General features: G+C 35.3%; 5 protein-coding genes across 7 annotated transcripts; 2 read left to right on the top strand and 3 right to left on the bottom strand.

Moving 5' to 3' along the window:
* Nucleotides 1-1,006: 1,006 nt before the first annotated feature.
* On the top strand, nucleotides 1,007-2,723 carry LOC122276407 (transcription repressor OFP5). The gene has a single exon (XM_043086098.1). It carries the CDS (start codon nucleotides 1,123-1,125, stop codon nucleotides 2,485-2,487), a length of 1,365 nt encoding a protein of 454 aa, XP_042942032.1. The 5' UTR covers nucleotides 1,007-1,122; the 3' UTR covers nucleotides 2,488-2,723.
* LOC122276408 (heat stress transcription factor A-4a-like) lies at nucleotides 2,587-7,917 on the bottom strand. 2 transcript variants are annotated; one of them, XR_006228841.1, is made up of 3 exons: nucleotides 7,111-7,916; nucleotides 5,936-6,995; nucleotides 2,587-3,508 (listed from the first exon to the last, which is right to left on the bottom strand). XR_006228841.1 is itself a non-coding variant. In XM_043086099.1 (2 exons), the coding sequence occupies exons 1-2, from the start codon at nucleotides 7,327-7,329 to the stop codon at nucleotides 6,042-6,044; spliced, it is 1,173 nt and encodes a 390-aa protein (XP_042942033.1). In that variant the 5' UTR covers nucleotides 7,330-7,917; the 3' UTR covers nucleotides 5,872-6,041. The 2 variants fall into 2 exon arrangements, 1 of the variants encoding a protein (XP_042942033.1); XM_043086099.1 differs by lacking the exon at nucleotides 2,587-3,508 and having other exon boundaries at nucleotides 5,872-6,995; nucleotides 7,111-7,917.
* A 13,849-nt stretch (nucleotides 7,918-21,766) lies between these two features.
* LOC122277165 lies at nucleotides 21,767-25,705 on the top strand. Of its 2 annotated transcripts, none has more exons than XR_006228946.1 (2): nucleotides 21,767-22,104; nucleotides 22,489-23,043. XR_006228946.1 is itself a non-coding variant. In XM_043087059.1 (2 exons), exons 1-2 carry the CDS (start codon nucleotides 21,787-21,789, stop codon nucleotides 24,131-24,133), a joined length of 408 nt encoding a protein of 135 aa, XP_042942993.1. In that variant the 5' UTR covers nucleotides 21,767-21,786; the 3' UTR covers nucleotides 24,134-25,705. The 2 variants fall into 2 exon arrangements, 1 of the variants encoding a protein (XP_042942993.1); XM_043087059.1 differs by lacking the exon at nucleotides 22,489-23,043 and adding an exon at nucleotides 24,044-25,705.
* LOC122277163 (carboxy-terminal domain RNA polymerase II polypeptide A small phosphatase 1-like) lies at nucleotides 24,188-25,285 on the bottom strand. Its single transcript, XM_043087057.1, has one exon. The coding sequence runs from the start codon at nucleotides 25,283-25,285 to the stop codon at nucleotides 24,380-24,382; it is 906 nt and encodes a 301-aa protein (XP_042942991.1). The 3' UTR covers nucleotides 24,188-24,379.
* A 451-nt stretch (nucleotides 25,706-26,156) lies between the features above and the next one.
* Nucleotides 26,157-27,636, bottom strand: LOC122277164. Its single transcript, XM_043087058.1, has 2 exons — nucleotides 27,473-27,636; nucleotides 26,157-27,068 (listed from the first exon to the last, which is right to left on the bottom strand). Exon 2 carries the CDS (start codon nucleotides 26,994-26,996, stop codon nucleotides 26,499-26,501), a length of 498 nt encoding a protein of 165 aa, XP_042942992.1. The 5' UTR covers nucleotides 26,997-27,068; nucleotides 27,473-27,636; the 3' UTR covers nucleotides 26,157-26,498.
* Nucleotides 27,637-27,981: the final 345 nt, after the last annotated feature.

The raw sequence follows: 27,981 nt of genomic DNA, 5'->3' as shown, positions 1-27,981 counted from the left end.
GCCATTTGTGGTGGTGTGTGGGAACCACAACTGCCTTGAGACTTATACATACGATGGTAATCGGCCTGAGGGAGAACTGGTAGTGGTCATGGTGGGTGGGCTAAGTCAGGAATGGTTGGCATTACTTCAGATCAGACAAAAAGTTCAATCCAGCCCACTGTTGTAGTTGCTACTGGCCCACTGTACTTTGCTGTCTTTTTTGACTAGGAAAAGCTAAAGTCACATAATCTACCACCCAAAGCCAATAAAAGCAAAAGAAGGACCAACCTGAGTCTCTTCATAAAAAGAAGACCCCCCAACACTGAGGAGACAATTTCCCCCGCCGTCCCCGCCCTACAGTGTTTTAAATCCTAGGAATAGATATCCCACTTAGAAAGTGGGCTACTGTCTAATTACTGCGGTTTTAAAGACCTGTGGAATCAAAGACACTTACTTGAGAAACAAACTAGGATCAGGTTACTATGCCGCTAAGCGTCAAACGTTTTATTGTTGGGCCCGCCTAGGCATATTTTTTTTCTTTTTTCTTTTCACATTTTTTAAATTTATTTCAATATTTTTATAAAATAAAAAAATATACCAATACACTTAAAATTATTTTCTTAATCACTAAATAAAAAAAAAATTTTTGACCAACAGTCATTTAGGGCTATCAATGCCAGGCGGCAAACAAACTTTTCCCAACAAATTATATTTACCATAACATTAATATATATATATATATATGATTTTGTTCATAAGTTGACATGAGAATATATTATCTATATCACTGATTTAACGTGATTTATCAAATCTTATCACATCAACAATATAAAATATGTGTCCTACGTACCGAATTATATATATATATATATATGTATATAAATAACAAAGAATAATAAATAAGAAAAAAGGAGAAACCATAAAGTAGGAAAAGGTGGGGATAGTGGTCACAAGATGGGCGGGTTTTTCTTTCGAAAAACAAAAATACGGCCTGAAATGCAATAAGAAACCCACGTTCCTATTTATTACAACCTAACCGTCGCTCTCCACTACCATCCCCTACTCTCTTTTCTTCCATAACCTTAATAAATCAAACAACTTCCGTGAATACAAAAAAGAAAACCACGTTGTCACCATCGTACTATGGGGTGTGGAAGAAAGAAACCTCCTCCTTCTTCATCGTCTTCCTCTTCTCAGCCTATCTTTCCCATGTCATGGCTTTCCAGGTTCAAGCACATCTCCATCAACTCTAAACCGAAACCCGGAAAAGTGAAGCCAAAAGGTTTGCAGAATTCTCCTTTGATGGGTTCAATACCGCAGTGTGCTGGGGGTGGTAATGCTGGTCGGTTTTATGGTGGGGATGATGTTGATGATGATGCTGCTGCTGCTGCTGCTTTTTGGAGACTTTCTTTTGGTGAAGAGAATGGGAAGAAGAAGAATAGAGGGATCTTGAAATCAGTGTGGTATGAATCGGATGATGAGCTTGATGTTTTGTCTTCGAGTTGCAGGAACTGTAGATTAAATAATGGTGCTGCAGTGAAGGGAAGAGAGGCTAAGAAGCTGAATGAGATGGTCTTGGGTTTGAGGAGAGTGAAAGCACTGCCCAAAGATGTGGAGCTTTCACTTGAAATGGATGCGCTTTATGGAGAAAAGAGAATGGAATGCAGAACACCAAGGAGGATTGAGAAAGGTTGGAAATTAAGGAAACCAAATCGGCAAGTGATGGAAGAGAAGGTGTTGGAATTGGAAAGAGGATCACATGAAGCAGAATGGAAGTCAACAAATTCAATAGAGAAAGATGCATTGAAAAGGAAACCTGCAAGAACAATTTGGAGAACTAAGAGGGATAAGTACAAAGTAGTAGATTCTAGCTCCAGAAAACATTCTCCTGGGTCTTCCTTGAATTGTCAGAGTTCTCGCCTAAGAACTACTGCAGAAGATGGTGTTTTTGCTACTCATAAATTGAAGGAAACTAAGAGGCTCCCGGCAGAAAATTTAGGTTCAGAGCGGCAGAAGTTGAAAGAAATGAAAATTAAAGAGATAAAGTCAAAGAGTGACCAAGAGGGGAAATCTCTCCATGTAAGCAAGGACTCACAGAGAAGAAGAACAAAGCAGTATTCCAAAGTCAGACTTTATTCTCCAAGAACACCTTCTAAGGTTGAAATATGCAAAATAAAACCGCTAGAAGACATCAGGAAATCAAAACTGAAGATGAAAACTAAGGCAAAGGAGAGAACTGCAGAGGAAGTAACAGGGTTCGAGAGCTTCGCTATGGTGAAATGCTCATTTGACCCACAGCAGGACTTCAGAGATTCAATGCTTGAGATGATTATGGAGAAAAGGATGAGCCGGCCAGAAGAGCTTGAAGAACTCTTGGCTAATTACCTGACATTGAATTCTGATGAATACCATGATCTCATCATCAAGGTGTTTCGGCAAGTATGGTTCGATGTGAACCAGGTCTGTTTTAGTAATGAAATAGAAAGTGAAGATTGTTGCAATGATTAAATTCTGTTTAGCTATGATAGGCGAACCTGTAATCATATTGTAATTAGTTAACACTATTACTGCTTTAAAATTATGTCTCTAGTTTGCACAAGATTTGGGTTTTAGCTTCAAATCAAATGCATAAAAATGTAATAAATAAATGTTGAATTTAGAAATAATCTGTGTAAGCAACTTCAAGCTACAACATTCATTTGTGGAGATGAAATACAAAATGAAATTGTATTGAGTTGAAGTTACATGCCTGTTTAGTATCTTTTTGCCATCTTCATTCTGGTAGGCCATTGGATGAACTGATGTATGAGGCAACAAAATTTCTCCAAGTTATGAAGGGTCTAAACAGAGTGGAATGACCTTTTCTATACCAATATCCATTCTCAAAGTATTATTTTTTTGTTAGTTATAAACACACAAATCTCGAGCCTCTGATTTCACCATCCACCTCATGTCCTCGTCCTTACTAAGTGTATCGAGCCTGAGCTGATCAACCATTCTTAAGTATTTCTGAATACTTTCAGAGGATTCTTAATGCTCCCATGTTAAGAATACATATCAAAAAGCACAACAGGAAAGCAAACCATCGATGTTTAGTACATCTTTCAGCAAAAGTCTGAATCAATTCATCTTTTGGCCCCAAGCCCCAACTCTGGCACATGCAATTAAGAAATCAATTGGTTAAATTGCATATTATAAACCACAAAATCCAACTTCGTAAAGCTCCCCCACATTCCTCACATCCATCTGATCAAACAATCAACAGATTAACTTGAACTTTATGCTCATGTTTCCATTCAGTTGGCATGGGTTTGGTTGAATTCAATGATGGACATCACTTTTTCTACGAATGATGAATTGGAAGTGGAGAGAAGTAGGCACTATGCACACGTTGTATGGGGAAGAAAGCATCCACTGCTCAGCAAATGCAAGAAGTCTGGTACCAAAGTGTACTAACATAGTGCAGCGGGGCCAGCTTTGTAGCAGTACCATATGGCACGTTCTATAGCAGCTTCATATTGTCAAATTTCTGCATAAAAGAAACATTAACAACCATCTTACTTACGATTATTTGATACTGAAGAGTGATGGAACTCCCTATTGCAAATGGGAATTTGCATAGACAAGTGGTTGGTATACAAGGTTTGCCTAATGTAGGTTTGTAAATGAAAAATTCAAAATATAATGGAAGCTCTCCAAAAATACTAAAAGCCCATGTTAAAAAAGCAACAATACATGATAATTTCACATGAATAAATTTGGGACTCGATATGTTGGTCACGCTGGTACCAGCATTTAAAGTTCCAACCACTTGAATATCTTGCAAAACCACCGGGCAGGCACATTTTTAATAAGTAATCAAGAATTTTACTAATGAAAGCATCTGGCATAGGCGATGTACACAGGACATAGACAAAACAAACCACTAGGCAGATACATTAAAAGTACACATCTATTGCAGCTTTATACACAAATTCTACAACAGTCTCTTAGCATAAACAGAGGCACTTCCAAATAATAACAATCACAACAAATAAGGCATAAAATCTGCCGAGAGCTAAATAACTCATCCATATATAGTTGTGACAAGTTGCATTTTCCATCAATCCCCATGTGTATAAAAAAGTCAGTTTATTTGGGACCATACCAACTACTTCTAAAACATGCATTAGATGTGTAAGTATCCTTCTTATAAATTTATAATTGATATATTTGTATAAACACCCACATCTGACTCTATGAATAAAATCAATGCATCTCATGTGTAACATCAATCAAACTTCTGACGAGGCACAAAGTGTATATCCTCTATAACAAAATTTGACACCCCTGGCTTAGTCATCTTGAAGCATACCAACATTACCTTCCATGCATCCAACTTAGACCTAACTAAACTCCAGTACAATAATTTATTAATAATCTTCTAAAGGCCCCACAACCAAAATAACTGTTTCAGATTTAGATCATGGGCCAAAGAGTGAAAAAGCAAGTTGCAAACTTTCTAGATCAAGTACAAAACTAGGGTAGAAGGGTCACCATACTAGCAACAGCAGTAATACTCCAAGCATGCTCAATGTAATACGCTAAATTCCATAGCTGATGGTTATTTTTCAAAAAACTTGAACAGGTTCTAATAATCTATTTGCATATTATCACTAGATATTAAGGAAAGTTTAGTCAAGTTCAAATAAACTTGTGGTGACAATTTTAAATTTGTAATATTATTTTATCTCAATAACAGTTGAGAGGAAACAAATTAATGTTTTCATATGGGCAGGATCAAGTTTTATTAGTCAAATTGTAGAACGCTGAGCGTGCAACACTATGTCAAGATTACCATCAAGGTGTGTAGTTTTATGCACGCATTGTAGAGTGACATAGATGCTCTTCAAATATAATTAAAAGTTGGGTGGTGGGTCAAAAATCAAATTTTGGCATGATTTATAATGTGGAGATAGGTTTCTCAAGGAAGCTTTTCCAGAATTGTATGGGATTGCAGGGCAACAAGAAGCCTCAATAGCCGGTCTTATAGAAATTTCCAGTGGCTTCCCTCAATAGAATGTCAATTTTTTCTGGAGTAGCCCAAGATTGGGAAGTCGAAGCCTTTACAAAGTTCTTTAATCTATTGTATTCTACAAAAGTGAGAGTTGGAGAGGCAGACGAGGGTAAAGGCCCTTTGATGCCCTTCTAAAAAGGGCAAATTCCTTTAGTCAAACCCTCACCATTCGAGATAGCAATTCATTTCTTTTGAATAATATTTTAAAACAAAAGTGCCTTCCATAATAGCTTTATTTGGTTGGGCAGTTTCTTTAGGTAAGATCCTTACCTTACATAACCTAAGAAAACAGGAAAATTGTGTTAGATTGGTGCTGTAGGTGTAAAAAGAACAGAAAAAGTGTAGATCATATGCTACTACACTGCAAAGTAGCCAGGGGGCTATGGGATTACCTGTTTGGGTTAACTTGGGTGATGCCTAGAAGCTCAATAGACTCTGTAGAGAACTAGAGGAATTCACATGGCAGTCCACAAATTGCTGCAATATGGAGTATGGCTCTCATATGCTTATTGTGGTGCATTTGGAGAGAAAGGAACTAAAGGAGTTTTGAAGATTGCGAGTGATCAATGGACAAATATAAAGATAAAGTCTTCTTCAGCACTGTTCCTTTGGGTAAATGCGTTAGATTTTATGGTAATGAGTGTCCATGATTTTCTTGTATCTCTTGATAATCCTGTAGGTGTCTCCTTTGTATACATCCCATGTACATGAGACATGCCTTTTGTTTTCATCAATAAAATTTAGATTGCTCATCAACAAGATATTTGGAAGCATGCTAAAATTAATGTTAATGCTAATCTGAATTGAAAAAATCTCCATAAGCTGTGAGAATTGAATACGGTAAATAAAAACATCATTAAAAAAAGGGAACTTATTTACAACCAGTAAACCATTACATACCTAAATTTATTACATGTGTGCCACTGGGGCATCAAAAGCCGGAAAAGCTATCAAGTTCTCTCTGCTGGAGTAAGATTTCCCATCTGCTCTGCAAGGTCATTGTTTATCATCCACTAAAATTTGCCAGGATTGCCAGATTTGGTTTCATTCTTTCTGCCATCAATTCCTTTCTCTCTGACCGAATCTCCTGTGCATCGGTTGAACCAGGATTCTCAGTCAAAAACTGTTCCCAGAAAACATCATTGACCCCAGTGGGCATGGTAGCAGCATTCCCAGCTGCTTGTCCTTTAAAGGCAACAGGCTCAATGGACTCTGGAGCAACAGCTGTAGCAGGTTCAGAGTTCATGTCAATTCTAGGAGATTTAGGCCGACGGTCAACATTAAGCTGTAAGCAAGATATAGCCGGGCTCTCATCATAACTTAGAGATTCATCCAATTCCCCTTTCAAATTAAGTTTTGCGGAAGTTTGATCAATATCATGCACAATATTCTCCCAAAATAACAGCAATGACTCCAAGTGCTCAAACGGCTCCATGTTCGATGTCGAATCAGAAGTACTCGCCCCACTTTCTCTAAGGACGCTTTGGGAAGTCCCCATCTCATTATCTTCAACGCTGGCTCCATCATAGAAGCAACTTGCTCTTGGCAATCTTCTCTTTCTCTCGTGATTTTCCAATTGTGTCACGAGATTCAAGGCAAGTCCTGGTTTCCGCAAGAATCCAGCCACAGATGACATCAAATTTTGCTGCCGCTGCTCTACTTGCTGCAAACGCTCCTTCGATAGCTGGATTTGCAGCTCAAATCCACGCCGCTCCTCATCGTGCCTCCGTAACTCCAAAAGAAGCCAATCTCTCTCGCGTTTAAGCCTCTCAATCTCCTCGTTCATGCTCTGTCTTTCCGGTTCGCTTAAAGGAGATGCACTTCCTTGTCCTTGCAGATTCTGCATTGAATGGCTATGGACAGGTTTTCGTCTGTGTATGTTTTTTAAAAGGTGTGGCTGACCTCTTATAAAGTCGTCATTCGCAAATTCCCATTGGTCCGGATCAACCTTCCTAAAACCCTGTCATTACACAATATATTTCAGCTAAATCGAAGCAAAGAAGATCAAACCAACAAATTAATAAGGGAAAGAAATGACTACTTCAGACAGACGCTGATAAAACGGAATGGCTTACATATGTATTCAGCTGTCTGATGAAGCTGGAGAAGTTGTTGTGCTTAAAGAACCTCGGCAGCAGATCCCTCGCAAAATCAGGCGGATTCCACACGACAAAGCTCTTATTGCTCTGGCTCCACGACACGGTTAAATCAGTGGAGGGATCATCCACCATCTCGTACGTTTTTGTAAGGAACGGAGGCAGCGAATTCGAACCAGACAAAGCATCATCCATCATAGTTTCCCAATTCCTCAACCTCAAACCTTAGTTAATTTCCCCTCTTTCAAAACTTAGAATCCACGAACTCCCCAGAAACAAAAGAAAACGAAAGAAGAAGAAGAAAAAAAAGGAATTCTCTATTGTCTTTTTGAATACAAAGAACTAGGATTTATTTTCAAAACCCTCTACTTTAAAACCCCCCCTCGAGTTTCACCGATAATGAAAACAAGAACCTTGCTTTTTCCCATACCACAGAATCAAATCCAAACAAAACAAGACCCCAATACAACCCTCTTTCTTAAACCATCGGAAACACAGCGCCAGGCTCCGATGAGCTCGAATTACCTATAAATCCTGCGGAACCCAATTCAAAGAACCCCCTAGAATTGCCACCAGGGGTTTACGAAACTCACCAGAATTGAGCACCAAACGGTACAGCCTCCTGAAAATGAAGTCCCACAAAGTCAACTACGCGCAAAAACCCCCCAAAGAATTCGCGGAAAGACAGCAAGCAGAAACCCTCAGAAAAACTAGGATTCACAGAGAGAAAAGTTGACAGGTTGTCCTGAATATATATACACCAAAAAACAAACAGTCATTTCTGTTATTAGTTGGAAAGGCTCAAAACATTTGACGATTCGTTAACTATACAGTGAACGTCAGGTAATCCCAAAATAAAAGAAAAAAAAATAACATAAAAAATTAATATGAAACAAAACGAAAACTTGGAAGGCAAGTAACGGTTACTTTAAAATTAGCATTTCACCCCTAATTCTGTATATAGTATATTAGTCTTATAAAGTTATTTTAAAATAAGTGAAATTTATTATTAAAAAATTAATTTTTTATATAAATTTTATATTTATTTATTTTTAAATATTACTTTAGTACTTATAACTGTAATTATTATTTTAAAAAAATTAAAAAAAAAAAAAACCTGCGTTTTTCAAGTGTTGGAGCTTTTCCATCCAAGGAAGGAGAGGGAGAGAACCTTAACAGCAGTCTAGAGTCGTTTCTGTTACGTAAGTGGGAAAATATTTTGCAGAAAAATCTCCTAAAATCAATCATTTGCAGAGATTAACAGTTTTAAGTTTTATGTAAATTAAAATAAATGTGTTGTTACTTTGAGAAAATTATTAAAATATTAAGAAAAAGAAAAGATTACAATTTATTTTATTTTATTTTATTTTTTCCAAACCGATCGATTCCTCATACTGAAAGACTGAGACAAAGATCTTTGATATTAGTAATGAAGATCACTAATGATTAATGAAGAACTCTAGACTACTATAAACCAAAATTCTTAGAGATTTTTTTAAAAAAAAAAAAAAAAAACTTAAAAAAAAAGAAAAATATTTAGAACACAATAAAACCAAAATAAAATAAACTAAAATTGAAATTGAGATTATAACCTATTTTTAAAGCAAAATATTCTAATTTTAGTTGTTCTTCTATTTCTAATTTTTCATCTTTTATGTGTTTTTATTTTCTATCTTTTCCATTTTATTGCATTTTTAATAGGTTTTCTATTTTTAAATATTTTATATTAACATGGCATGTTAATCGTGTATTTTTTTTAGTTTTTAAAAGCTGACTGTGTGTATATATAACATGTCCTTTTGTATTTGGCTATAGCATGGCAATTATATGACACGTCATCATTTTTCTTAGGTTACTACCTTTTAAAAAAAAAAATAGATATATACATTATTTCGAAATAGACCCTTAAAATTTTGAAATTATGAAAGAAACTTTTTTGAATTAATTTAGGAAAAAAAAAAGGGTTAAACGTTTTAAGCTGGATATCATATTACGTAAAAGAAATGATGTATACAAATCTTAAATATATAAGCGTCGTACAATTATTTAAAAAATGTAGATCCAACCATAAAAAAATGTAAAAATTTTACTTTTTCATGATAAAATTAAGATTTTTATAAATTTAAAATTTATATATTTATATGCAGTAATTTTTGGATATTTTTTTATATATTTTTTTAATATGATTGATTATAGTATTTTTTTAATATAAAATAATTAGATCAATTAATTATATCAATAAAATATATAAAAATATATTTAAAAATAACTTTACTTACAACTCTTAAAACCTGTACCATTATTCGTCTCACGTGAGAAGAGACTATCCGGTGGCCTGATAATATAATAGAACGGTGGTTTTGAAAAATCAAACGAAGAGACCAATGAAAGAGAGGCATTGACTCGGACAGGATGTGGGTTGACAGTGATAGGGCCAAGTGTTTAGAGATTTGATCGAAGGTCAGGCTTCTTTTTTTTGTTTTTCTAACGGACATGGTCAATGACCCATTTTATTTATTGATTTATAGTTGATTTAAATTTAAAGATAAGATATGATGAATTTTTTTTAAATAAAATATAAAAATTAAATAAAATATTATTTTTTAATATTATTATTATTTTAAAATTTAAAAAAGTGAAATTATTTATTATATTTTATATAATAATTTAAAAAAGTTATAATGATAAAAAGAGATAAGACCTTTTTTAAATCAAAAGGGACCTAATATTTTGTCATTATTTGACATTTGTGATGTCATTTGTGGGGTATAAGTTTTAAATAGGTAAAATATATATATATTTTTTATTTTTATAAAAAAATGAGATTTATAAATAAAAAATAATTTATTATATTGTTTATATGGAATTTACTTTTTATTTTATTTTAATAAGAAATTGTTTATACAAATCATTTTCATTTATTTCGAGAGGAGGGAGGGTGTGACCTATTTGCTTTGGTGGGATTCACGTATGATCTCTCTAGACCTACGACCCTCATGTAATGTATTCATGCGGTCTTGATAAGAAATTGTTTATACAAATCATTTTCATTTATTGCGAGAGGGAGTGTGTGACGTATTTGCTTTGGTGGGATTCACGTATGATCTCTCTAGACCTACGACCCTCATTCATGCGGTCTTAAGTCTTCCATTTTCTCCTTTTCATTATAATTATTATTTACAACTGTTACGCATCGTCCAACACGTGGTCTCAACTTGGAAAAAAGAAATGGAGAGAAGGGCAGGTTGATTCCTTTTTCCTTCGTGGGATTTTCGATAAGGTTTTGAATATATTTAATGTGTGAAAAGGATGTTTTGTTTGGCTTACAACATCAGCGGGGGTTTTTTTTTATTAATTAAAAAAAAAAAAAAGGAGAGAATCCCGTGAGGATTGACAAGGATGATTGTTGCACCACAATGTTTGGGTGAATAAACTCTGGTTTGAACACAAACTCATTCATTCTTTGCATTACTTTCTAGCAATTATGGCTATTTCTTCTGGTTGATCAACTTGTCACACATGGTTTCTAGTAGTTCTATAAAAGTCTCCTTATGATTTTGCTTTTCTGGATTTGGTTTGAGCATTGGTGCCAAACATCTTGTGCTACAATACAATCCCATAGAGCATGTTCTATATATTCTTCCTCCTCTAAACAGATGTGGTATGTTGATGTCATGTTTCGCAATCTGGACAATTCCATGCGGCACACCTTGGAGAACCTACAAGATGAACAAAGAGTAGACTTGGGTTGAGCCCGTGGGTCCTCTGATATCAAAGTTAGTTGAGAATTCTAGTATGCGTATATTAGAGAATATCAAATCATTTTTCGTGGAAGGAGTCAGGGTATTTATACCTGGTTTGGACTCTGTCTTTGAGGGGAAGTGTGGGATGCCAAGTCGTGTCAGAGTCAGACCTGTCTCATCCCTGATTCGGTAGTGTTCTGTCATACCGTGATCACATGGTTTTAGGGGTGCACCATTGCGTGCGGGTATATTCTATCTTGCAATAAATGCGATGTGTCCTTAGCTGCCTATGACTGGGCATGTCATAAATGCGACGTGTCTTTGACAACCCATTTTTCCCCTCGATGTTACCTCATCATGCTCTAATTCTTATAATGGCCTTGAGCGGCCTGGGCTTGTGATGGGCCTCTTGGCCGACCATGGCCCACGACCTGGGGACCCCTTTCATGGGGCTCAGGGGGTCGCTGGGACGGGCCCGAACCTCCCATTTGTTTCTCCTGGTTTTGGGTTACTTGGAGGCTCTGGGCAACGGCCCGAGGGCCCATCCAGGGCACAGGGAAGTTTGAGGTTTCCACTACTTTTTTCTCATAGAGATTTATATTTGTTGGAAGGGCTTGAAAGTATGCTCTCCATAAGAAAACTTTGTCTGCATTTGGAATGTTTAGTTTCCAAGCTCTTGATCAAACTTCTATCTACTGCTGCTTGAATGCTGCTCTTCAGTGAGATCTTGCATTTCTTTTTGCATATCATAGACACTCATTGGAGAGAATCTTCCATTAGCAGTTCCTTTCCATATATGGGCTATTGCAAAGATTGATAACTTTATAGCTTCAGCTTCATCACTTGAAAAAAGCTCCTCAACGAGGGAATACTTCCATTGTTTAGCTTTTGAGTCAAGGAGAACTTGCATCTTTTCATGTTCATCAAGTAGTCTTGTTGCACTTTGAATCCTGTAAGAAGTGGGATGGGAAAATCCACTTATTTTTTCTATATTTGAATATGTTCTCCATTGTCAATCCTCCACATTGTATCTTCCTCTATTAAATATCATGCTGCAAGTATATTTCTCCAAATAAAGAAATGTATGCTACCTAGTTTTGCTTGAAAGAATGAAGTCTCAGGAAAATACTTCAACTTTAGCACTTGTAAAGCTAAGGATTTAACACTTTTCAACAATCTCTAGTCTCACTTTACTAACATTGCAAGATCAAAACTTTTCAACTCTCTAAAACCAGACCACTAGTTGACTTGGGCTTTCCCATTTGGTTCGTTGTGACCTAGTGTATTTTCCTTTCATTCTTGTGTTGTCCCCACCAATATCTTTGCATGATTCTACTCATTTACCTAATGAGAGAACTTGGAAGTTTGAAAACCCCCATGTTGTAACTGGGCAAGGCTGGAACTACTGACTTGAGGAGAATTCATTCCCTTGCCTATGAAAAGAATCTTGTCTTGTGATTGCCGATCATGTTGCTCACATTATCTAGAATGCTTCTAAATGAGTTAGAACAAAACCTTCCAACAAGTGCTGGTAGTCCAATGTATTTTTCATAAGACATTGTGGACTTGATACCTGTTATGCTTAGTATGATATCTTGTGTTTCTCTTCTAGTGTTTCTTTTAGGGGTGTAATTGGTTCGTTTTGGATAAATTTTAGAACCGGACTAATATATACTGATTTTAGAAATTTAAGAACCGATATGGACATTCACCATCAAAATTAGAAATTTCAGTTTTTTTTTTTTTTTTTTTTTTTTTTTTTTTTTTTTTAGTTTGGTTCGATTTGGTTCGGTTTTTTTGATTTACCGTTTACACAGGTGGTACTACATAAGTTGAAACTTGAGAACTGGCTCCTCTAATACTTGTTCTTCTCAAATGAACTTCTCTTTTGTTTTTTTAATAGGTATCCTTAAAGGAACTTTTCATTCCCTAAGAAACACTCATGGACATATTGTCAAATAGAAGAGATTGAGAGCAAAATATTTTCAGCCAACTGGAATAAAAATATCTTACATTGAGTTATACAAATATTTTGGCTTTGTTAACCTGTAGAGAAAAGCATCCTACCACCCTTCAACATGTGATAACATTATTTATAATTGATGGTCAACAATTAAAACAATGACATTCATCAACATTATTTCTCCGCAATATACATACATAAATGTACTTCTACTCATGAAAACTTTTTTTTTTTAATAGGCACTTCTAGTCATGAAAAATTAACAAACTTTCATTTGAACCTTACAATTGAAATTCATATTTCTAAAATGAATGTGACGAAAATATAACATTCTAGAAAAAATTAGTACATGCTAATTTATACCTACCATTATGAGAAAAATCATGTTATATTAATTACAATTTAACATATAATATATTATATGAAATAAAAAATTATATCAAAATATTTTCTATATAATATAAAAAATTAAAAAAACACATATATATCGGCTTGGTTTAGTTCAAAATGGTTTTTAAAATATAAAAATTAGTACCGAACCAGTTTCAGTTCTTAATAACCTATACAAGACTAGACTAGTTACGAGCCGGATCGAACCCACAAGTTCAATTGGTTTTCTGGTTTTGTTAACAGCCCTAATTTCTACTAAAGTGAATATAAGTTTTGTCCTTGTTGAGTTATTGACTAAATGCCTTTACATAAGAGCATCCCCATCTGATGCCTTATTTCACTGTTATCCCTAAATTATGAGAAAATGTTTTAGGGATGAGCTACTAACCCCCTCTGGCTCCCATCCCATTCCTTATTTTAGGGTTTTGTTACTAGGAACAAACAGTGATGCCCCATATATGGGAAACAACTGTTCATCCCCAAAGTGACTTTCAGTTGTTGCTCCTGCGTGTTCCATTTCTCTCCACTCTCTGATGCCCTATTCTTCAACGTTTCCCTTTCTTGCAACGTAGCCACCATTAATGATGATTTCTCTTCATTGGAGCGAAAACCATGTAAATATTTCTTACTCTTATTTCGATTTATACTACTGAAGCCCTCCCCTCCCATGGCTGGATTCCGTCGTCTCTGTCGCACGATTTTTGGGCTCCCATGACTGAATCTCTTATGCATATTTCTTGATAATTTTTTTCTTGCATTTAGGTCTAATTTTGGCCTCAGCAATCTTTGCTTGTGATATTTATTCCTTTCATTTGTCCTCTAGGGTTTGCCATTTTAATGTGCCAAAGTTAATATTTGAAAGTTAATATTTTTTGTACATCTTTGGACAGTAAGTTCTGGAATCTCAAAAGAATTATTTATATATCTTATTTAAACATGTTCTTCACATTATATGTCTTCTTTATATATCTTATTTCAACAAGTTTAGTCATGTAATTTTTTTGCAAGACTTACTGTTAGTTTCAATTACCTAGTTTGGACTAAGCAAGCTACTGTTATACTGATTTGTAGCCAATACCTTTGTATGCATTCATATGCTATTTGGTACTTATTTAGGCTTGTATAAGGCTGTGATGATGGTTCAAGTGACTTTATCGGAGGGGGTTATTTAACAAGTGTTTTTAATGGGGCTCCATCGAAAGTGGTAGGGTAATCCAAACTCGGATGACCACCAAGTGTTTTTGTGATCATTTTCATAAAAGGCAACCGAGATTTTTTAGTTTTGCAGCTATTATCTTAGTGCAGCTCCATTCTCACACATGATATAAATTTTATAAACCATTCTAAGCCACATTTAAAAATACACAAGTGTTTAGAGAAGCGGATGTGAATGTTCTTATTTTTTATGTTATGTATATATGTTCTTATTCATTTTGTAAATTGATTACAATTTGATTTTAGTTATCTAACCCCGCACTGTGATGATGAGAAATCCTTGTGAGGACATTGGGCACACCTCTCCATGGCGTGGCAAGCCGAATAGCCAATAAATTGTGCGAACCAATTGTTGTAACTATGCAAGGAAGGATGCCAAGTGTGGTCATATGTTACCATAGGATTCCTGAGCCGGCTACCAAAATGATTTCTTTGTATTGATGTTGAACCCAAAGTTTCAAGTTTCGTGTAATTATATATCTACACATGGATTTTGATGATAACAAATTAATTTAAATAATAAAGGAGTCTCAAAATCAAATTGTCTATACAACGAAGTCGAGCACATTAAGGAAACACGCATAAGCAAGAAGAGAACAAATTCACATTAAAGTCATAGAATAATATTGTAAATCTCTTAAAATTTGAAATTAGGATTAAGGCTCAAAATTAATATTTTATCATAAATCATTAAAATACATTTTCCACATGTGCATGAATATTTTGAAAATTAAATTTGAAAATTTTGTAAGATGATTGATTGTCATCTTTCACATGTGCATGACATGATTAAATATTTGAACTTTGAAAATATTAAAGATGATTGATTGTCATCTTTCACATGTGCATACTTTATTTAAATATTTTCAAAAGTGATTTTGCATACTTTATTTGAATATTTTTAAAAGTGATTTATACTCTTTTTGACTTATGTAAAAAGTAGATGATTTTGTTTAAAAATTATAAAAATATTAAAGATGATTGATTGTTATCTTTCACATGTGCATACTTTATTTCAATATTTTCAAAAGTGATTTATTCTCTTTTTGACTTATGCAAAAGGTAGATGATTTTGTTTGAAAAATTTGAAAAGTAAAGTGTACTCCTTTTATCATATGCAAAAAGTAAAAATATTAAGTTTAAAATTTTTGAAAAGTGAATGATGTTTTCTTTGACAAATGAAAAATAAGAAACTTTTATTTGAATTTTTTGAAAACTGAATGATGTTGTCTTTGACATATGAATCTTTTTAAATTTGATTATGAAGTCTCATATGCCTATAAATAAATCATTTGAGAGTTTCACATTTACAACACCAAGAACATACAACATTCATTCAAAACTTCCATTCTCTTTTCTCTAAACATTGAGCCTTACACCTTATTCATTTTAAGAGAGATATAGTCTGAGCTGTATTGTTCTTCTTTCACTCATTGAGGAGTGTTTTATGATAACCTACCCATTATCAGCTCTTATATCAGTAAAATAGTATGTATAACCCTTGTGCGTGTAGAAAATATTCTACACAAGAAGTAGTTGAATCACTCTTGTAAGGTGATTGCAAGTATAGAGGGTGTTCTACACGGATCCTTTGTAGCGGTGTTATTTAAAAGTGTAATAGGTTTCTATCTCCACCTAAAAGATGTTGAATAGTGAATTTGAGAATCCTCAAGGGGTAGCTTGAGGAGAGGAAGTAGGCAGTAGGGTCAAACCTTGTTAACATACTGAGTTTACTTCTCTCTTACCCTTACTCTTTATATTTATTATTGGTTCGTGTTTTATTTATATTTTATATTGTGTATTTGATTTATAATTATTAATTTCTCAAATATAACTCAATTCACTCCCCTCTTGTGTTAGTCATCTGGGTAACAATTGATCTTAATTGTTTAACATGTGTACCAATTCTTCTGTGTCTATATTTTTTTAGAGATGGATTCACTCAACTATCGAAATATGTTCTTCACAAGCCTCCTAACTCAGGAGCCTGAATTTGACCACATCTTTGGTGGTTAAAGTGAACAACATCTTGTAATTTTGGATGACTCTCCATCCATCCCCCCAACCCAAGTAGAGCCTCCCTTCAAAAGAAAATTAGCCAGGGGTGCAAACTTTACATCTAAAGAAGACAAGTTACTTGTCTCCGCATAGCTGAATAGTAGTATTGATGCAATCCAGGGAACGGATAAAAAACATGCCTAACTTTGGGAAAAAATTAGTCAATACTTTAATGAGTATGAATAAAGTACAAAGGATTAGACTGTTGGGTCCTTAACCCATCGGTGGTTTGCTGTTTAGAAGGCAACGAACAAATTTTGTGCTAGACTCACCCAAGTTGAATCCCTGAATCAAAGTGGCATGATTGAGCAAGACAAGGTATAAGCTTTCACTTTTATATTATTGTTTACTCTTATTATGATATTTATGCGTTATGTTTCCTTTACCTTTGATTGATCTTAATTATTTCATTTTATGCTTCAATGGAAAGTTCGACAAAGCCAAGATCATGTACCAATTGCTTGAGAAAACTGCATTTTAGTTCGAGCATTATTGGAAGTTGTTGAAGGACCAACTGAAATGGAGGCAGCGTGGCACAAAGGATGAGATGAAGCGAAGGTCGACGATATCCTTGACATATTTGCGTACCTCAACAGTTGCACCTGATTCAGTGGGTGGTATAAAGGCCGAGAATATTGTAGAGAATGATGTCATCGAATTAGATACGCCGATTGGAAAAAGAGCTAAGAAAGGAAAGCGTAAGGCCCAAGGAAGGTCATTAGATGAAATTTTAGAGCTGAGCAAGTGTAATTTTACTCTTTTGAAGGAGTCGCATGATTAGGAGAAAGAGCTTCTCTAATCAAGGCTAAGAAGATGGCATATGATCAAAACAGAGAGGAAAATAAAAGTAGACAAGAGGACGAGATACTGTAGTTGGAGAAAGAAAAGGTAGAAATCGCCTAGTCAGGAGGAGCGAATAATGTTGCTCGATGTGCGTATGTTGCCCAGCATTTAGCAGATATATTTCTAGCAATTTCATAGGGAGATCTTGGTGAGACGAGCTAGTTTGGATGGATGATTACCACATTTTTTGTAATTTATTCTTTTTTCACAAAAGACATTTGTATAACTCGTAATTTTATTGTTTCTATAACTTTCTGAATAGATAGATATTGAGACTGCATATTGATGATTAACATGGGGACATTTGGCATTTGTTGTATTTTATAATTTGTACGTTTAGCAAGTATGCAATGGAGGTAGGTTAAAATGGATAGATGTTGATTGTCATTAATTTTGATATTACATGACCATTTAGACTCAAGAAAACATATAATGGAAATATTACAGATCATGCAGGCATGTTAAACTGGATAGATGTTGAAACAAGAATACATAGTCGCTACTAATGAAAAGATGGAGAATTCAACAATAGGAAATTCCTTTATAATGTAGGGAATAAATCTCCTATTAATTGTGGCTTATGATGTGCCGAGCTGTCTCTAGTTTCATGATGGCGTTGAATGAAGTTCATAAATTCTGAGGTTGGATTGCGTGAAAGTTTTGGAATTTGATCATTAACTTGATCGTACTCCATGTTCGGACCCTCACTATCATTATGCTCATTCTCAATGATCATGTTATGTACAATAACACATACATTTATTATATTTGTTAGCTCATTGACTTTAAAAATCTAAGAAAGTCCACGGACGATTGCCAATCATTGTTGAAGTACCCCGAATGCATACTCAATATCTTTTCTTGCAGATTTTTGTGTTGAGACAAATTTTTTTTTCTTATTTCCTTGGGGTTGTGGAATAGTCTTCACAAACATTGCTTGCTTGGGATAAATACCATCTATAAGGTAGTACCCCATAGTGTACTTGTTGCCGCTTTTGTGTAATTAACTGGAGGAGTACGCCCTCGGGCAAATTCTGTGAAAATATAAGATTTCTCTAACACATTAAAATCGTTATATAAATCGAGCATACCAAAAAATACATGTCATATCCATAATTCATATGAAGCAACTACTTCTAAAATAATAGTTGGTTCACGGATGTGGCCGGAGTACATACATTTCCAAGCAATGAGACAATTTTTTCACTTCTAATGCATCCAATTAATACTTCCGAGCATTATTGGGAATCCCCGTTGTTTACCAACCGCAAGCAATAGAGCAATATTATCGGCATTTAAAAATCGCAAATATTAATTTGAAAAAATACTTACCATTGTCTTGCAAAATTTTTTTAAGCTCTTCATTACGGTATTTTCACTAATATGTATGTATTCATCCATAAAATCTATAGTAATCCTATACCCTAGCATTCTAAGGGCTACGGTTATCTTTTGCATAAAAGATAACTTGAGTCTTCCGGCATTATTTCTTTTCTGGATGAAGTGCGGCTCGTACGCCTCTACCTCATTTAGAATACAGAGAAATAAGGGATGACTAATCAGAAATCTCCTTCAAAATAGGTTCGAGGGATATACTGGATTTTTTGTGAAGTAATCGTGGAATAGGCGTTTATGTCCTTGAATATGATTACACTAAATAAACTTACAATGTTGGCGATTGCCACAATGCCTCGATGACCCTCCATTGGTTGCATTAAGAACAACCTCCAACTTATCTTGAGAAGAGAAGTATGTGAGTAATTTGCGAAAGAAGAAACGAGCCATTTAATAAACGGGGAATTGGAGATGAGGGGGGAATGTTGAATTTTAGTTCTTAGATCAAATGAGATTTGAGTTTGTGAGAATGTGAATGCTAGTAGAAGACGAATTTATAGAGTAAAAAGTTACCGTTATATATAGGACAAAATATGTTACCGTTGAAAAAAAGACAAAAAAAGTTATTGTTGAAGAAATGAAAAAGCATGTTATCGTTGGAGGCATGAATTGAAAATATTACCGTTGGAAAAAGGACAAAAAATGTTATTGTTGATAGAGGGAGGACAAAGAATGTTACCATTGGAGAAATAACAAAATTTTTTCAAGACCATACGCGGATGCATGGTGTCATTAGAGAAACTGCAAAAAAATATTATTTTTATATGAAAATGAAAAAATGTTATACAAATGCAAATCAAATATTATTCAAATATATGTAGACAAAATCAAATTAAAAAACACCATCGCCTTGGAAAATGCACATATTTTATTAAAATTTTTAATATTGATGTTAGTTTGAAAAATAATACTGTATCTGGGAAAAAAAATTGTATAAGTGTTTATAAATAAATTTAGAATGTGATATTTAAAAAGAAGATAATAAGACAAAAGAGTTAATGGTTAAGAATGGAAATGGAAGTGAGAGAAAAAAGTAATAAAGAAATAATAGAAAAATGTTATTTTAATAGAATAAAGAAATGATAAGAAATGAGATGTAAGAGATTTTTTGAAGATGAGTAAAATTTAAGATAAATTTACAAGAAATATACTTTTTAGCTAAAATTTAGATAATAATTTAGAAAAGGGGATGTGGATGCTCTAAGTATCCAGGCCATTTCAAGGAATTTGTCTAGCAGAAAAGTATACTATTATCTATTATAAAAAAATAAAAAATAAAAAGAAAGGTTTATGAGAAGCTTCTCTTGAGCCAAAGGAATATCTGTGATGGATCCCGAGTTTTCTACACAGTCGAGGAAGTTAGTCAAGGTTTCATAATATAATATAAAAATATACGGTGATATCACCTTGTCTAATCTTAAGTTGGTTTAAAGAAACTTCAAGGAATACCATTTATGAGTATAGAATATGATAGATAATCAATACATCTTATCGCTAAGTTAATTTATCTTGTTGCAAAGCCCAATTTAGTCATCACTTCCCTTAAAAAATTTCATTCTATTCCATCATATGTCTCACTCATGTCGAGTTTTAAAGTCATATATTTTGATTTCCTTGACATTTTGCTCTTCATGGTGTGCATGGATTCATCTAACCTCCAACTTCCTCTTTAGATTTTGAATTATTGCATCTAACGGGCTGAAATTGCAAACTTCAAACGCTACAAAAAGCACCGTCGCAATCATTGCATCTCAAGATTACCATAGATTGATGATCAAACACCTTGCGTGCCACTAACTAATAACTTGAAAAATATAGTTGTAAGCATAATTGTGCACTAATCTATACATCAATATGATGTGATTGGTCAAAAAATAAATTTTATTAAAAATAATCTTAATTTAAATTTTAAGTATGAATGAATCAGTATTAACATACAGATTAGTACACGACTATACTTATATATAGCAAAACTTTAACTTAAAACTCCATAATATATGGCCAATTATCTCTCTAGTCTAGTCCGTCAATTTATATATTAAAAGCCCACATTAATTGAAGGATGCTATTGGAAACTGGGCTAGGCCCAACAAGGACATAAGCTCTAACTGGCTCTAGGCAAGCAATGCAAGGCAAGAAAACGAACGAGTCCACTGGAATCAAAGACGGATTGAAAAACACTCTCATTTTATTATTTTAATTTTTTTAAATTTTTATATAAAATATAATAAATAATTCAAATTTTTTAAAACTTAACTAAACTTTTTTTCAAATTTTAAAATAATAATAATATTAAAAAAATAATATTTTAATAATATTTTATTTAACTTCAACTTTAATTTTAAACCATATCATCTATTTCACTATCCGAACAACATCTAAGTTAAAAAAGGATAAACAAATTTGGATGAGATTAGCCGAGGTCTTGACCATCACTATCCAATTTAAAGTGTACAAACCTCACAGAATCTATTTGAAAAAAAGAGCTAAATATAAGACTAACATAAAAAAATTAAACTTTAATAATAAATTTCAATTTTTTAAAAGAAATACGAGACTTTCACACTTTAAAAATATATATAATATTATTCATATTTGAAATAAAGAGAATCAATCACCCGAGAGTAGAAATGATTATATTTTAGTCTCTTAAGAAATTAAAATGTCTAATAAATTATATATATATATATATATTTCTTAAACTTAATGTTAAAAATAAAGAAAATTCTTTAACTATAAAGAGATTATACAAAATTAATTCTACAAACTAATGTATTTTAATATGATTTATCAGATTGTAAAATTATTTTTATTATTAAATAAATTTAATGAATTAAATAAAATTATATTAATTTATAAAATTATTTTATGTGATTCCTTTATAGATGTAGTAATACTAAAAATAATCATTACAAATTCAAAGGAGATTTTAACTTCGGTGGGCCTGGCCTGTGTTGCGGAAGCCCAAAACGACAAATAGGTGGCGTCGTTTTGCCTTTAAGGTGGTGGTAATAAGAAACTTTGTCATGTTCTGAGCTGGTACGAGCAATGGTGTGTTCGTCAGCGATGGCAAATAATTGTAGTAGCGGCTCTGGCTCTGGCTCTAGCGCTAGGCTTCGGGTTCTTCTCCTTTTTATCTTTTTTCTCCTCCATACTCTTCACGGATCGTCCGCACCCCTACTCCATGGCCACAGTGGATCCCCAACTCGTAGCCTATTAGGCACCGCTCGGTCTCAGATCCCCGACTGCACCCAGTTGGTCTCCGACGCTTTGTGCTCGCAGAACCCAAAGTGCCGTTGGTGCCGAAGCGAATCCATCGACGACACCTGTTTTACCCGACTCGAGGCTTTGCGCTTGCCCAGACAGGTCTTTTCTTGCGAATAACTCATCTCTCTCTCTCTCTCTCTCTCTCTCTCTCTCTCTCTCTCCTCTGTTATTGTGAACTGAAGGGATTGGATTGGCGGAGCTTCTTGTTGTTGTTGTTTTTCTTCCAGTTTAATGTCGCGATTTTATTTCTTTCTGGGTTGTCTGACATTGATTTAAAATTGAATGAAATTTTGATACCAACATCTATTTTGTTGAGGTTGTTGCGTAATTTCATTGCTGATTTTCCATGCTTATTTTCCTTACTGAGAGCATGTGACCAACTCAATCAATCCCAAAAAGAGAACTAATTAGGGATTCTGAGTCCCATAATATTTCGATACCTGCTCCATTGTTCAATGTTTCATATAAATTTTTTTCTTAAAGGCAATTTTAAGAGACGATTCGGATATCTAAGAGAAAAAAGGGAGATGGGTTTTTGTCCGGGCTGAATCACTGATCGAGTCAACCAAAAATCCGATAGTACCAACGCATCTTCAGTCAGTGACAGTCTGGTGGCGCTGTGTGGTTTCGGGTTTTTGGAAGCCAAAGCCCGTGAGATTAATAGGCTGGTTCTGGTGTCGTGTGTTCGACCAACTCCAACCCAAGCGACTTCATACAAAAACCAGTTATATGTTTGTAAGTAAAACCATTGAATATATCACTTCTCACTTCCGAAGAGTTAGCTGAATAAGCCATTACCTAAAAAGATAAAGACTAAAATCAACATCTAGACTACAACATTTTTAGCTTAGTATCCTACCATCTCAGAATTTTTGCTTAGCAAGTCACACATGCCATAGCATTGATGAGTTGACAGTTTGTACTTGCATAATCGAGATAATGCATGTAACTTGGACTTGGATAGATACTGGTTTGAAAAGAAGCAGTATTTCACATGCACGAGTCTTGGGGGATAATTATCTGGCTGTTGTGTTACTTCATACTTCATGGTCATGTATCGTTTTTTTTTTTTTTGGGTGGCATTATGCTGTATTGTGTTTATGATCAGCCTATGTTTTGTTTACTTACCCATTGGCCGTAGTAGCACTTTGATTTCTAATAAGAGGGAATGTCTGGAGAAAACCACTAGATTTGGTTTGTGACTGCTGCATTAAACGAGGTGGAGGAAGAGATAAATATGACGATACACCAGGAATATCCAGTTCTATTTCTCCAGCTAGCTTTTATCTGCAGGGTTGGGCTACCCAAACCAAGGGGTACCACAAAAGTAGGGGGCAAGTGAACTAGGATGGCACAATCGATGCCATACTGCTGCCTTTCTCTGTTACGTTTTCTTCATTATTTTAGTTGCTATACACTTCGCATCTGTGTCTAGCAATGTAGTCGAAATTACAACCACCCCATTCCTCTTTTACGTTTCATTCCTGAACCATCCTACCAGTCTGCTACTTTCTACATTACATGTCCCTGTGAGCTTGCTCAGTACCATTTACGTTTATGAACTCAACTGGATCTGTTCCACAAGTCTCCATGCAGCTGCCATCCGATTTCTTGAGGAAATTAATGTTGAGATCAAACTGCCTTCTCTGGAGGCCCCCTAGTTCTATGCCATAGAAGCTAATTGTAGCCCGTTTCCTGGGATATGTTTTCTGATTCAACATTCTAAATTTTATACTTTGATGAGCTTTGACTTTTTGCCATTCTTAATCCTGCAATGCTTTGATCAGGCATTATCTTGTTAGAGCTTCGTATTAAAAAGAAAGAGAGAGAACACGCAAGAGTTATCAAAACTAAACTCAACATGAAATCATCCATTCCAGTTTGTCTAACCAAAAGAATCCCTTCTTCCAACTTCCCTTTCATAATCCGCAGACCCTTTCTTTTAACTTCCCCCCTCTTCTAACAATGAGATCCTCCTGATTATCTATCTCCATTCTACTAACAAATAACCTATAATTTATGATATTTTGTAATTCAGATAAGCTCATTGTCCTCGGATGGCACTGGCAGCGACAAGGAGGGAAGTTTCTCGAATTTGAAATGCATGGAACAAGAGGCAAGTGAATGAAGAAAACAGAATATATAATAATCAGACTGAGAGACGTGCATCACTCGAGAAATATGCAAGTTAAATATACTCACTGTCATTTCATCTCAATCTCACATTCTACATGAACAGGTAAATCAGTGGGCCTTCTTCAACTTACATAGAGGTGAATGAATCATACAGAAAATTATTTATACTTAAGATAAATATATCTTTATCTTAAGGAAAAACCACCCCCCCAAAAAAAAGAATAAAACTCAGAAGAAATTATATAAATTTTCTACCATCAAAATTTAAATAGTACAGTGTATGAATAGCCGTCACGTAATGCTTCACAGCATCCCTCATATCCTCAAAGACATCAGAGCCCTCAAAGAACTCTGTCAACTTCCCCAACTCCGTGTCCCCAAGATCGTCCGTAAAGGGTCGAATCGGAATCGCATTCTCCGGCTGAAACACGTAAGCATTCGGGTTGTCGTCCACGATCACCACCCGGCTCAGGTCCCTCCCTAACCCCAATAAGTCCTTTACGAACTTCCCGTCCACCTGCTTGCACGAATCCCAATCCCGGTACAGCCGGTGGGAGATCACTGCGTCTTGGTCGAGTCGGTCGAGCACGAGTGACGCGTACTCTCTCAACCCGGCCGTGAATATAACGACCTCGAATCTCTTCCCCAGCGCCGCCAGTAGTTCGTCGACGCCCGGGCGCTTCAGTACGTAAAAGTTCACGACTTCGCCGTCGATCCTGGGACTCACCATGAAGTCGAACCGGTCCGGTGCTGGGTCGGTTTTGGAGTGGATGAGGGTCTCGTCCAGGTCGAGAAACACCGTCCTTTTCGGCGATAACAATAGTGGGAGGTGCGTTGGGTTGTCGTTGTCGAACACGAGCGATTTGCAGACAGTGTTTTCGGGTTGGGGAATTTTCGTGAGGATCTTGTAGCCCTTGTGGGACCGGTTCGGGGTGCTGATGCGGGCCAACTTGGAGAAGAGCTGGATGAGGCGGCGGTGGCAGGTTAAGAGAGACTTGTTGATGGATGCGATGACGGAGGATGAGGCTGCAACGGCGCCGTTCTTAGCGGGGGATTTACGACGGTGGCGGCGGCGCTTCTGGCTGCTGCTACGGCAGTCTTTGATGGACTTTGTTGGAGTTCTCTTGGAGATCTTGGACACCATTTCTGCGCTATTCGGAGACACAGAGAGAGAGAGAGAGAGAGAGAGAGAGAGAGAGAGAGGGTGGTGGTTCTTACGAGTAGCGAAAATTTGGGGTTGGGAGAGGATTTAAATTTGGGCTGGGTGCAACGGTCATGAGTGTTGGTTCGGAACCGAAGCTAGTGGTTGTGCACTGGCGATTGTGCTGGTTTGCTTGTTTTAGTGCTGGCTACGTGCCATTTATCCTCGTTAATGTTCTTTAATTAGAGAGAGAGAGAGAGATGTTACTTCTCTTCCTAATTTCTATAACTAAGATCGGTATTACCTTAGTGATGAAAAAGTCGCGTCAATAACATTACAGCTATGTGCATTATTTTCCGTTTGTATGGTCAGTCAATCATTTGACATCACATTTATCATCTCAATATGGATTTGGATTTTCAATTATTTGCATTATCAGCCTTATAATCATTTACTGATGCTTTGATCTCAAAATTAAAATACAATAAGAAATGGTTTCAACATAATATAAATGGGTTGCTTCACTCTTGGCATACTTTCTTGAATGACTACTACTGCTACTCTCACATAAAATTTGGTATATTCTTTTCTTTCATTTTTCTTCAATAGTTTTTTTAAATTCTTTTAAATGTTTTTTTAAAAAAATAAAAAAATTACAAAATCATTAAAAAAAAATATTTTCTTTAACATTAAGTAAAAAATAAAAAAAATGGGTACAAAATATGTGTACAAGCATCTTGGCCTGTGGAGTTTTGTAACATCATTGTATTAATCTCGATTCTCAACACACTTTTACAACGCAAATAATCGACTAGAGAGGCCCAAAAGTAGAAAAGAAAAGGAAGGTAAAAGAGAAGTTAAAAATGAATGAGCATTAGAACCATCAAGCCATTAAGTTCTTGGCCTTAAATATCTCAATATATCTCATTCTTGCGCCACCCAAATGGAATGTTAGCATCGTTTTCTAGACAAAGAAGTCTGATCAAGAACAAGGAATAAATCCCATGTGATTATCTTGTTTCCTTGCTTTCAACACTAATTTGGAAGCCTCCATTTCTTCAGAACCATCATTTACAACCCCTGTTAGCTTCTATTGGAATCGACTGGTTGAGGAACAAAGCTGGATTGCAGGGCCCATGTACAGATAGATGAATAGGAAGAAGAAAAGATAGAGAACAAAAACTACAGATGAATGTACGAAGAATCATCGAGCATCTTATGTTAGTATTGGGTAGCATTGTCTACTGGCAGACAGAGTTCTTGGCCTTGTCCTTCCCGCTTGAGCAGCCATGGTCTTATCCAGAATCCTATTAGCCTCATTCAGATTAAACTCTTGGGCCAATAAGTCAAAAGGGATGTTGTGAATTCCGAGTGGACTGATGGGATTATCTTGCTTCATTGCTTTCGATCCCAAGTTGAAAGCCTTCATCCTTCCAGATTCATGCTTCACATCCCCATGCTTCCTCTTCCTTTTCAAGTTCTCTTGGAATTCACCGGGAGAGGAAGAAACCTGGGTTGCAGGATCCCTAACCTTGTCTTTGATAGAGGTTGGAAGTGGGTTTGATCCCCTCCTCTTAAAGCCCCAATTGACTCCGAAACAATTGAGGCGAGAATATGTTTCACAAACTAAAACAGGAAGTTGGAGCAGGATTTGATAGGCATCAATCTCGTTGGCACTGTAAGTGAGAGGAGGCTTTCGAAAGTCCCCTTCCATGCTTGTATTTTTTCTCAGTGATTTAATCCAACCCTTGATCTGAAAACCTTTCAGAAGTTTCCATTGAAAACCCTAAAAAGGAGGAAAACCCTTTTAATTCAGTCGGGCCCATTAATAGCAGACAGACATGGGGATAGGGATTCTTGAAGAAACTAAAGCCTACATCCTTCGGAATTTCAAGACTACGGACTAGTTTCCCTAAATCTCAATCAAACTCTCGATTTGAAAAATTCTCAGAATTTCCAAATTCAAATATTAATTGTTGTTCTTGAGCAAACTCTAAGAAACGAAGTCTCGAATTCAAACGGTGAACCATTTAGGGCAGACGAGCATAAAGGCTTGAGTTTTGATCGAAACCCGAAATAAAGTAAGAAATGCTCCAACTTTATCAGGAAAACAAAAATTTGGTGGACGATCGAACCCTAATCAAACAAGTTCCTAGTAAGATTTGGAGTTCCATTGTTCAGCAGACATACCTAAGACGGAGAGAAAGTTGAAGCACAGATGACAGATCCGGTCCAAGAAGGGTGGCCGAACACAGATCAAATCCGAGTAGAGAGAGTGAGAGTGAGGGAGCGAGAGTCCGAGAGTGCTAAGGACGGGATTAGGATTGAAGAGCTAACGGTCGGAAATTTCAGATAAAAAAGAAATAAATTAAAAAAGAAAGGCCAAGGCTGTGGCAAGGCTAGAAGTTCACAATAAGGCACGGCCCAACCCTAACAAAGTAAACACCGTCCAAGACAATGCCATGGATTGTATGTAGGATAACTTGGTTAAGTTTGGATATAAAGATGGTTTTAATGCATCTCAATTTATTTTATTTTATTATTATAAATTTTTTAAAATTTTTATAAAATATAATAAATAATTTAACTTTTTCAAATATCAAAATAATAATAATATTACAAAATAATTTTATAATAATATTTTATTTAACTTTCAAATTTCATCTAAAACTATCTCATTTCATCTTACTATCCAAACC

This window comes from Carya illinoinensis, chromosome 9 (assembly GCF_018687715.1).
Source record: "Carya illinoinensis cultivar Pawnee chromosome 9, C.illinoinensisPawnee_v1, whole genome shotgun sequence".
NCBI classification, from domain to species: domain Eukaryota; kingdom Viridiplantae; phylum Streptophyta; class Magnoliopsida; order Fagales; family Juglandaceae; genus Carya; species Carya illinoinensis.
This window is presented reverse-complemented; position numbering and strand designations above follow the sequence as displayed.